General features: G+C 42.1%; 1 protein-coding gene across 1 annotated transcript; it reads left to right on the top strand.

The window, feature by feature from the left end:
- Window positions 1-897: 897 nt before the first annotated feature.
- On the top strand, window positions 898-1,783 carry LOC308492294 (BCL2/adenovirus E1B 19 kDa protein-interacting protein 3-like). Its single transcript, XM_081037121.1, has one exon. It carries the CDS (start codon window positions 935-937, stop codon window positions 1,592-1,594), a length of 660 nt encoding a protein of 219 aa, XP_080893247.1. The 5' UTR covers window positions 898-934; the 3' UTR covers window positions 1,595-1,783.
- The last annotated feature ends 10,541 nt before the right edge of the window (window positions 1,784-12,324 follow it).

Below are 12,324 nucleotides of genomic sequence, written 5' to 3'. Positions count from 1 at the left end.
GGGTGACCAGTGAAAACATTCTATAATTGAGAGCATGAATGAATATTCCTTTTTAGAATCGTTTCACCTCTAGCACAGGTTAACACTCAACGCATTTCCAAGTGAGGAGGAAGATACAGTTATTTGGGGAAGGATGAGGTTACCGAGGGATGTGTTATTGAAAAATATGTTAGAGGACCTTCTGAGGAAGGTCCCGACAGCTTCAGGTACCTGTCTGCCAAACTGCAGTCACCAGCAGCCATTCACACTGTCCGGGGAGATGGACTTTCCAGAACCTGCCATGTGCCTTTTTGAGTTTTCAAGAATCGCACTGAACTTCCCTTCCATGGATCTTCATTCAGGGAAATAAAATCATGAGAAAAATGGCTCTTCCAGCCAAGAGAACCTAGAGAAAAAGACCACATACAAAGATCATAAATGTCCAATAAATTTGATCCCTTTGTACATCCCAGAATACCTGTATCCCTGCTTCTAGCACTGGATGTATCAATCTGCTGCAGTTGCTTATGTATATACACTCTCTCCATCTTCCAGAATGTGAGCTCCCCCAAGGCAGAAGGTGTGCCAAATTCACCTTTGTAAATGCCCCACCATAGGGCCAGATGAGCTGGTGGATGAGGGTTTTTGCCCTGCCTTGGCACTGGACCAGGAACCTTGAGGGACCCGTAGGAAGAGATGCCACAGCCCTTCCCCCAGGTAGGACCTCACAGAAGGATCCCGCAGTCCTGAAGCAACAGGGGCGTGTGTCACAGAAGGAATGGGTCGCCCTCCTCCCCCAAAACAACCCCATCACCAAGACCAGCTATGTAATTTGCAGAATCTAGTGCAAAATGAAAATGCAGGGTCCCTTGTTCAAAAATAAAGAATTTCGGTGTTGCTGCTGGAGAACCGGAGACGGTCCAGCTGCAGCCACAGCTCTTCTAGGCGCCCGACAATGTCGTCTCATTTAGTAGAACAGCCGCCGCCCCTGCACAACAACAATAACAACTGCGAGGAAGGTGAACAGCCTTTGCCACCGCCAGCCGGCCTCAACAGTTCCTGGGTGGAGCTACCCATGAACAGCACCAATGGCAATGATAATGGCAATGGGAAAAACGGGGGGCTGGAACACGTCCCTTCCTCATCCTCCATCCACAATGGAGACATGGAGAAGATTCTCTTGGATGCACAACATGAATCAGGACAGAGTAGTTCAAGAGGCAGCTCTCACTGTGACAGCCCTTCCCCACAAGAAGATGGACAAATTATGTTTGATGTGGAAATGCACACCAGCAGGGACCATAGCTCTCAGTCAGAAGAAGAAGTTGTAGAAGGAGAGAAGGAAATTGATGCTTTGAAGAAAACTGTAGACTGGGTGTCCGACTGGTCCAGTAGGCCTGAAAACATTCCACCTAAGGAGTTCCACTTCAGACACCCTAAACGTTCCGTTTCTTTAAGCATGAGGATAAGTGGAGCCATGAAGAAAGGGGGTATTTTCTCTGCAGAATTTCTTAAAGTGTTCATTCCATCTCTCTTCCTTTCTCATGTTTTGGCTTTGGGGCTAGGCATCTATATTGGAAAACGACTGAGCACACCTTCTGCCAGCACCTACTAAAGGAAAGAAAGCCCCTGGGAAAGCGTGTAACCTGTGAAGTGGTGTATTGTCACAGTAGTTTATTTGAACTTGAGACCATTGTAAGCATGACCCAACTTACAACCCTATTTTTACATATCCAAGCTCCAGTAACTCTTAAATCCAGTATTTTATTCAAACGCTGTTGAGGCATTTTACTAAAAACCTCATTCCCTTCCTGGTCTGTAAGACACTTTAGAATTTCCTAACAGAGTTTACTGTTGTTTAGAAATTTGCAAGGGCTTCTTTTCCGCAAATGCCTCCAGCAGATAATAATTTTGTCAACAATGCTATTGTCTCCTTTTAGTACCAACAGACTTAGACCTGCATCATTCATGGTATAAATTTTACTCTTGCAAGATAACTCCCATCTCTCTCTTAAAACAAGATCAGTTTAGCAAATGATATACAAGCTTCATTGTTTCGTTTTGTTTTTCAAGACAAAGGCAAGCTTCCTTAAGCTTGAATTTATAGTTACTAAAAAAACAAGAAAAAAAAACACAAGCCACAAGAAAAAAAAATATCCTGGGCAATAAAAAATTATTTCAAACCAGCTTTGGAGCCACTTTTTGTCTAAGCCTCCTAATGGCGCCTTTTAATTTGTAGGAGGCAGACTATATAAATGATAGGTATGAAATAGAATAAGAACTAAAATACATCAGCAGATTTTAATACTAGTATGTTGTAATGTTGTCTTTTCTATGGTGTAGAATCTTTATTTCTGACAAGGAACGTCTCAGGCCTAGAAATATATGAAATTGCTTTTGGGATTTTTTTGTGTGTATGTTTGTTATTTTTATGTTTACTAGCTGCATGTGAATTTTTCATGACTTTCTTAAAACTTAATTTCTTTTTTTTTTTCTAGTAGATTTTGGAAAGAGGTCAGTTTATGGCATAAATGCAGACTTCTTGTTTTAGGAAGCATCACGTATACTCTGAAGCCTTTAAACTCTGAAAATAATTGTTTTAGAGTTATTCCAAGCACTTGTGCAACTTTGTAAAACAGACTTGGTTTGTGGGAACAGTTGACAAAAAGTTCTGAAAAGATGCCTTTTGTTTTCTTCTGATTTTTCCCTTTTTAATGTTTACTGTACAATCTTCCCAAGGTGATTCCTTGTGATTCTGTAGGCACTGGTCATTTTCTTTTGTAGCCATCTCCAGTTATGTTAAATTCCAGAACGCTCAACAACTTCTTTCAATGATGTACTTTTTGTTTGTTTGTTTGTTTCTAAAATTTGAAGCTTTAGGACCAAATTGTTAGAAAGCATCAGGATTACCAATTATTTCAATTAGATTTATTGGATTTCAGAACACATAGCATGACTCTAAAGGATACTATTATATGTTTTATATATTATAAATAATTACTGTTTATGATATAGACATTACTATTGAATACTTAGAAACCATTGTTAATTTCAAAACTAACAATCTACTCATTAAATAAAGTATATCGAAAAAAATAAATAAATAAATAAATAATTTCAAGACAGTGACAGCAGAAACCAAGTGTGGGGCCCTTCTGAGTGTGGAGTCCTGTGTGACTACACAGGTCACATGCCCATGAAGCCAGACTTGCTTGTCATATTCTGTTTCACCTACAAGGGCCATCTGGTTGCACCACTGATCGTGCCTGATCAATTCTGACTCCAGTGTCTTTGGCTAATGAGAGAAAATGAGGTTAATATTCATGACACTTTAGTGACCTAAGCAGACAAGTAGTAATAGAAAGGGTTGCCCTTGGGTTCTTGGAGGATCAAATTTAGAGTGGGGACAAAAACAATCAGTACTGTATGCTACCAAATGCCAAGCAATATGCAAAGCACCAGCTCATTTAAACTCAGAACCACTTTCTAAGGTAGGCATTACTAGTATTTACATTTTACAGAAAAGGAATCTGAGGCTTTGAAAAAGCTAAGTAATTTTTTTAAAGGTCACACAGCAAGTGTGTGGCAAGACTCACCTGCAAGTCCTTCTGGAAACAAACTCCATGGTCAATGTACTTACGACCCTTCCACCTCCAATCTGTTCTGAAAGGCCACTCAGAGGTGAGTGAGAATGCACCGCAAAGATGCTTCCTCCACCTACAAAACACTTTCTCCCTTGCTACTTGTTAAAATACCAATCATGATTCAAACCCCAATAAGGACATCACCTCCTCCAATAAGCCTTCCTGGATAACCTCTTTGTCCCCTTGATTAATCCCTTCTGCTGCTCCTTCTACACTTTATATTTACTCCTATTGTGGCATTAATGCCTCAGCTGTAATTTGTTTGCCTGTTTTTCCTGCTCAACAGAGTCCTTTGAGGGCAAAATTTGGATCTTATTGATTTGTTTTCTCAACTTTTGATACAATGCCAGACTGATAATAGGTGCTCAATAAACATAAATTAAATTTAATTCAGTGGAATGGCATAGACAGAATGGAATGGTATGGCCTAGATTTATCTTCTTGTCTAGAGATTTTAGAAAGCTTTGAGGTAAAAAGGGATCTAGGGAACAGTGATTTGAAGAAAAAAAATCATGATTCAGTGGCTGTGACTCTCTCACCTGTTGAAAACTGGAAGTTTAATGTGTTCTTGTCTTTGGAAAGTGGATGCTTCTCCCTCTCTGCTGGTTCTTTTCCTTTCTGGCTGCAAAACAGATGAAGCAAAAACACACTGTAGGAAAGAATAGGACAGACGTAATGACCTTTTCAAAAATCTTTTAGTCTTTTGATTATAAATATTCATTTTAACCCTTAAAAACAATTATTTCAGGGTGTTTTGCCTAATGGCTGTTTTTAAAGGGAAATCCCTTCACGGAGCAGCCCAGTGAGACCTGGGTCGATATTACTCCCTGCTCTGCATTCCCCAAGATTTCTACGCTAATTGACGCAGAGGAAGTGCCGTCCTGAGCCCTCTTCAGCCAGGACTGGTTTGCTCTCGATAGCACATTGGAACATTTTCATTTAAGCTTTTAATTAAATCTTGTCTGTTAAAGTGGCAGTGACCTGTCTTGGCAGCTGAAAGGTAACATATAAAAGTTAATTTCCTAAAGTCCTAGAATACAAAACCCTGACGATGTGCACGGGATACCCATGTGAATTCAAATTCAAAGGAAGTGTGTTTGAACTAGACTATTCTGAGTGAACAGAATAAAATAAAAGACTTGCCTGACCAATGAGAATGTTTATAAAACTTAAGATAAGCAAACTCATTAAGTCTGCTTGTCTTATGTTTTTTATGCCATCATGATCTCTGGAAATATGTGAGGCTAATGGGAAAATTATCCATGTTGGAGGAGGTGTTTAATAAACCACTTTGGAGTAAGGAATCCTAGAACTGGAAGCACTCTAAAAGACCTGGAGTCATTTAGTCCAGTTTACTACTGCATTAGTTTCCTAGTGCTGGTGTAACAAACTACTATAAACTGGTGGCTTAAAACAACACAGATTTATTATGTTAAAGATCTGTAGGTCAGAAGTGTGGCACAGGCCTCATGGGTTAAAATCAAGGTGTCAGCAAGGTTTCGTTCCTTTCTGGAAACTCTAGGAGAGAATCCATTTCCTTGCATTCCTTAACTTATGACCCCCTCCCTCCATCCTCCAAGCCAGCAAAGTTGTTTCTCTCTAACCATCTTTCTGTAGTCACATCTCTCTCTGACGACGACCTAGAAAGTTCTCCACTCTTAATAACCCATATGGAAACAGACTCGCTCCTCCATGTTGGATAACCCCATTGGATAATCTGCCCATCTCAACATCCTATACTCTGTGCTCATGAGATTTCAGGGCCTTTCTGATCTGTTCTAGGTGCGTCTACGACTGACAGGAGCTAGGTTGTGCCAAGCTATCTGACTTCTTTCATTTTTCCTCTCCTGTGACCTTCCTTACCTCTTCCTATATGAGACTACACTGATCTTTGGTTCCATGCAGCTATAGAGACATGAGCTTCCCTCATTTTAGCTTGACTCTCTAATGACCTTCCAGTGAAAAGGTCTCCCCTGCCTCTGCCCCCACCCATCTGCACACCCACCCCAGCCCCTTTTGTCTTCCCCACAGAGCCAATTGCAGCCCCTATGGCAACCACAGGTACACACATCCATCTCCGCATTCAAGGTGGTGGATCACTTTAAACAACAGTTAAGTTCACGTGCAATTCTGAGGATGGAAGAGGGAATAACATATTTTTCTGGACACCTCATTTTTTTATACATAAGCATTTTAAGGTAATTCCATGGACCAAAAGTAAGAAGGAGTATTTGGAATGTCAATTAGTTATTTTCATTGGCATTCTATGGCAGTAAAATGTATAAATCTAACCCATAGCATTTGATTAATAGATGTGTGTGCCAAGATAGGGCTATAACACTACATATCATTATATCACAATGTATTTTACCTCAGTATTATTGACAGATCAATAGAAACACACAAAGCCCTCTGTTTCTCTATGGAAGCAAGAATCCTTTAAAAAGAATATTTAGGTAAACTAATTAATAAAGTAATAGAAAGTGTAGCTGCCAACATTATAAACAAAGTTGTGACAGAAGAGGGTGCTCACTGATCTGTAAAAACAGATTTTTAAAACTTGTTTTCTCTCCTTAACAAAGCAAGTATGGCTTACAAATGTGTGCTTTTCCCTTATTGTTCCCAAACTCCAAACAAAAATAAAAGTGCTAAAATTCATTCTTTAGGCAACATTCCTGTTTCTCTGTTATCAGGAATATGTTAAATTATCAGCTTAATACTACAAATTATGATGTTCTTGATGTCTTTTCCAAGTTGTGTGGGACGCTCTTTTTTTTAACTAAGTATCCCTCTCTGCTTCCTTCCAAGAGGCAGGAATGTACAAGATCTTCTCTATCAACCAGATTACTTCTGAGTTTTTCCACTTTTGGAAACTCCCAAGTCCCATAGAGGGGCCTGCTCAGGTGCCTTAGATGTATTTGCGGGTGTCGGCTCCCTCAGAGACCTCTCAGGCAGAAGCTCAGGGTCTCAGGTCAGAACTGGCTCCAACCCAGGCATGGGGATGGGAGGAGGGGTGGCGCCCAAAGCCTGGGACCCAGAGGAGCTTTGAGAAGAATTCAAATAAGGGGCAGGCGCCCTTCCTAGGGCTGCCCTTGACAAGTGACTGGAACCTACATGCTATTGCGTGTGTCTCTGCAGTGCTCAAAAAACAGACCAGTCAATAGTTTATTAGTGATAAGGAGAAAATACTAGATACTTCAAGAACACATTCCAGTTTTTTGCTCTTTCTCTCAAGGTGTAATGTAAATGAGAAACGGAAAAGAGAGAAGAGCATGAAAAGAAAGGACATACATATTGAGCATCTACTGTGTTTTATACAGTAATCTCTCACAATCCTACTTGTTCCTGGCTTGTCACTATTGTTCACACTAAGAGGGAAGGCAACTGCAACTGAGCGTGTGTATGCACCTTGCACAACAGCCCAGGACTTACCAGGTGTCAGACCTCGGTCTGTCTTTTTCTCCTGTAACCTCGGTGATTTCAGCTACCAAGTCTACTCCTTGCAAGAGGTTGCTTTGGGCTGTCACGTAATGCATGTTAGTGCCCTTGCCTACACACCTCACTTTTTAGTGGCCTTTTCCTAACACACTAAGCAATTTCCTTGACCCGAGGAAGTAGTCGTCACTTCTTCTATCCTCCTGGACCCTGAGGTAACAACACAGTCCACCAGCATAAAATCAATCAGTTGAAAGTCTGAGTCACTGTCTCCTCAACCCCCACAACCCAGAGAACTTTCTGGGCTCCCTCCTCCCATCCATCCCCACTGGAGTCCGGCCAGGCCTCAAACCCCCAGGGGTTTCTTCAGGCTGAGATCAGGCCCTAGGGCACTATCTGAGGGGTTTTCAGGTTTCCCCTCAGTGGTTCAGAGTAGTCTGAATTTTATAGGCTACAACTTGAGATGGTTTCCCACTGTCCTGGGAGGCTGACAGCTGTCAGGGAGGCAGGCCTCCCTCTTGCCGCCGGCCAGTCCTGAGGCTCATTCACTGAGACAAGGACAGAGCCCAGACTGACAGACATTTGGGCTGTTTCCACGAGGCCCCAGAAAACTGGGTTTGGCTGCCAACAGACTCTAAAGTCAGCAGAACATGCAGGCTTCTGAAATACCATCGGATCAAGTTACCATGAACTGGACACAGGTCTGGTAAAAACTCGGGCCCCTCCTGCAGATTGCTTTGTTTCAGTCAAATCCGCTTTTTTTTTTCATGCCACTAACATTTTTGAGCCTCTCCTGTGTGCAAAGACCGGGGATACAGAGCCTCGAGGATGTGTTCTGCCTAAACCTGCCCTGATAAACCACAAGGTGAAAAGGAACTTTGTCCTTCATTTGCTCATTCATTCATTCATTCACTTATTTATTCAATAGATAGATATTGAGTATCTACTCTGTGAGTACTGTTAAACAATGTGATATCTTGCCTCAAAAAAATTATACTTTAATACAGAAGGTAAGTCATGGATATAACTCTTTAAGATGAGGTGAGATATAATAGGTACAATGAGAAAAATACAGGTCGTATGGCATGTGTCTCAGGAATGGAAAGTAAAGCTGTTTGGAGTTCAGGTTTCTGCAAAAGCAGATCCTGAGATAAGAATTCGAGTGCAGGTAGTTTATTTGGGAAAGAGGAGATCTCAGTGAGCACAAGGAGTGGAGGTCAAGGCAGCAAAAGGAGAAAAACTAAAACAGGATATTTTAATGAGCAGTTACCTCTATAAGCAACCGGGGCTCTCCCCCATGGGGAGTCTCTGGCAAAGGCTGAACATCCCCCTGAATCATCAAAATGAGAAGTGAGGAAGCTGGAGTTCTGGTCCCATAACTCCCACCTCTCACAATTAAGGGTCGCCCCTAGGACATTAACTCCCATTGCCTGGCTGCCCAAACCCCAGCCGGTAGCCAGAGAATACTCTGGGGGGTGGAGAGGAAGTGGGAGGGGTAGGAAGTTCCAGAGTTTATAGCACCTGCCTGCAGGTTTCTGGGTGGGCTAAGGTAATAGGGATGGACACCCAGCGTATGCTACAAAAGTCTTCATAGAGAATTAGTACTTGAGCAGAGTCTGTCCCAATCCATTTGGGCTGCTATAACAAAAATGCCATAAATGGGATGGGTTATAGACAACAAACATTTATTTCTCACAGTTCTGGAGGCTGAGAAGTCCAAGATCAATCTGCAGACAGATTCAGTGTCTGGTGAGAGCTTATTTCCTGGCTCATACAATATGAATATAGAATATAGAAGGCCGTCTTCTGGCTGCGACCTCACATGAGGGCTCCACCCTAATGACCTACTCACCTCCCAATGGCCCCACCCCCTAATACCATCATTTTGGGCATTAGGTTTCAACACATACATTTTGGGAGGACATAAATATACACAGTCCATAGAAATATGCACAGTCCAAGGAAAGATAGGTTTGGCTTGTGGCGGGCAGGAGAATTTCAGGTGAAGGAAAGGCACAGAGGCAAATAAACACAGGCAGTATAAAGGGAATAGTGAACAATTCAGCAAAGCTAGATGTCAGGATCCACATAGTGGGGCTGGGAAAAACGCAGTAGGACAGGTACGAGAGAGTCAGATTATGTATCATATGCTATAAGATCAATATACAATACAGATATTTTGAAATAAGTTTAGAAATACAGGTGACATTTTAAAAATTCAATCTCTGCATAAAGAACCTTATTCTACCTCAATGGAAAACTGCTTAACCAAGAGACAGGCTCAAACCTAATCTACTTTGCTTTTGAGACTAAAATTGTGTTTGCAAGTGGCCTCCGATATTAATTGTAAAATACTTCTGCTGGTGAACTGCAATTGATCTTTGCAATCCACAAAAGATGCTTCAAATACGTTGGTGGCATACCTCTCAGCACTGGTAATAAGTACTCCCAGGGCAATGCAAATGAGCTTGACTCTTACAGCCAAACAGTAAATAACTCATTTCCATCTCTTACATAATATTTTAGGAATTGTCTTCTCTGGTTGTCACCTCGTCACTGATGTCTTGCCTCTGCCTCTCTCCCTATAGCTCATGCACCCACAGAGACATTTTTTTCTCTGAAGAGAACTCCCACACCAAGAATGACCAGTCCTGGGAGGCCATGGGACTCAGACACACTGACGCCTCCTGTCCAGGAACTTTCTGTTCCCACGACTGTTGCTCCACCACACATCCCAGGGTGCAGAAACCCAGTGGAGGCTCTTCTATGGGTGAGCAAGAGAAGGGCTTAGAATTTCAGTCTTAGGAATTTAGGTTTTAGGCCCACAGCAGAATTAAGGAAGTTCCTCTCCTCGTCAGGGTCAGAGAACTACAAATTCTCTGAAACCTCAAGAAAAATCAAGCTTTTCTTTTACCTTGACTTTAATAGGATAAGAAGTATCTATGTTCCTTAGTTCATAAAATTAACATGTCCCTCAAAAGGGATGCAAAGATGAATTTCCCCAAGTCGACTCAACATTGAAACTTTCTCTTTAAAGGCATTTTTACTACGTAAAATAAGAAACAATTTGTAGTGTGAATTTTAACTTTCCTCACATCCAAACCACCATCACAATCATATGTATCGGTTTGATAAATCTCAATGTTCTTTGGTTTTCTAGGAGTGGAGCACATTCAATTAAAAATATTGCTTATCAAGAAACTTATGAAGGTGATGGATATATTCATTACCTTGGTTTTGGTGCTGGCACCCCAGATGCATGCACATGTTCAAACTAATCAAATTGTATGCATTAAATATATACAGTTCTTTGTATATCAATTATACCTCAATAAAGCTGTAAAATAAAATAAAATTGTTGTTTATCATTCAGTTCAGCTTAACAACCCTTTATTGAGAGCCCGCTAGGAGGAGAGCCCGCTAGGAGCCCGCTAGGAGGAGGGACGCTCTGAGCTAAGAATCAGAGAGGCAGAAGTGAACGTGGCACAGTTCCTGTGGGTTTCAAGGAGTTGGCAACATGATTTTACTTCATGGAATGTCAGAGCGGAAATTCAGTCATGATGATAGAAAAGCTGGAATTTTTAATGCAGTGCTGAAAGGGTTACGGTGATAGTAATTTTACACACTAAGAAAAATAAATATTCACCTTAATACATCTTTTTAGATTATTTGCAAAAGGTCAAAAACCTAAAGAATAGGTTTGTACTCATTTTATTTAACTGAAATTGGAAAGCTATGTGTCAGATGAATAATAATCTTTACATTTTGATTGCCTCTCTCAACAAATGGTCATAATTTTATATCTTTGCAAATATTTCTGCTGCATCTTGGAAATCTCTCCACAAGTCCAACTTCAGTAGCTCTTCACACCACACCCATTCTTCTCTAATCACCTCAGATTTTGATCAAATCAGATCAAAGTCCTCGACTTTCCAAAGATAAGCCATTAGAAAAGAAAGTAGGAAAACCTAGTGGGAATATTTTCCTAAAATCCTCATCAATAATAAGAGGCCCAGGCTGGCTTTCAGCCTCAGCACAGCAGGTTCCCTGGCTGGGACCTACCTTTTGCAAGCCCAGCCCAATTCCCAGTTTTAATGCTGAATTAGGGTAAAAGAGACTAAAGAAGGTCCCTTTGTGGGTCTGTTCTGTCCTAATGCATTATACAACTTACTTCATTTAATTCTCCCAACACGTCCCAGAGCTGAGTGCCGTTAGCCTACTGGCAGGTAAGACAGTGAGGCTTTCACCAGCAACACACGAGGCAGCGGTGAAGCCAGGGTCAAAGCCAGGTCTGTCTGGCTCCAAAGCCCATACCCCTTACACTGGACCACCTGGCCAGCGCTGGACCCGTACCATGGTCTTGTGCTAAGCGTCTGGCTTCTCTGAACCCAGTGGCTGGTGCCCTGCTACCCACTGACTGTTCACTGGGAATTCAGAACACTTTCACCACACACCGTCCCCTGCTGGGATCTGCCTCTCTGCTGGGACCTCGAGCTACTTTGTCTTGGATCCCCCAGGGCTAACTACATGGCTGGACTGTGCCAAGATATTTCCCTACTCCTTGGAATCTCTGTTGTACTGGCCAGACCAATCTTCCCTCAGCCCCTGAAGGCTGACCGGAACCATTCCAGGCCTCTTCGCGGTTCCTTCCATCTGCCCCGTCTGCATCTGAACACCTGATAGAAAGCACTATGAATCCAGGAAAGAGCAGGAAGCATCACAACCCCAGAAGTGTCATGTAATAAACTCTGTGATGGCACCATGTCCAAGAAGCCCAACCAAAGCTGACTTCCAAAGGAAATGAACAGGCTTTTGCCCAGAACTTTCTGGATTTCTAGCTTCAGACCCAAGAAAAGTATTCAACTTTCTCCAAACGTTACTTAGTTTCATTTACCACAGACAACCAGGGCCAGACTAGCATTAACAAGAACTGGAGAACAAAAGTAATTTTCTTGAGTAGCAGTTGGCAACCTTTCCAAAGTGAAGCCGGCACCAGTCTGCTCCCCTCTAATGTTCAGGCATGCCTGGGCTGGTGTGAGGAGGTACCCAATTGTCTCAGGGGAAGGGGAAAGCATGCAGACGCTCAGTGAAGACCCTGCTGCGGAATTCTAGCCCGATTTAGAAGACCACTTCTATTCAAAGCTAGATCATTCCATCTCAGAAAGCACTCTGGCCTCCAATTGTCTTAAGCCACAACTACAGTAATAAAGTGGTCTGTTGAGCTGAGCCAATTCTCTAAATACCTCAGGGCATCAAACAAAGTATT

The sequence above is a fragment of the Rhinolophus hipposideros genome (genome assembly GCF_964194185.1).
Source record: "Rhinolophus hipposideros genome assembly, chromosome: 3".
Taxonomy (NCBI): Eukaryota; Metazoa; Chordata; class Mammalia; order Chiroptera; family Rhinolophidae; genus Rhinolophus; species Rhinolophus hipposideros.
Note: the sequence above shows the minus strand (reverse complement) of the source record. Positions and strands in the feature narration are given on the sequence as shown.

Excerpts from the sequence above, each read along its gene's own strand:
- LOC308492294 (XM_081037121.1), top strand. The coding sequence starts at position 935 with ATGTCGTCTCATTTAGTAGAACAGCCGCCGCCCCTGCACAACAACAAT.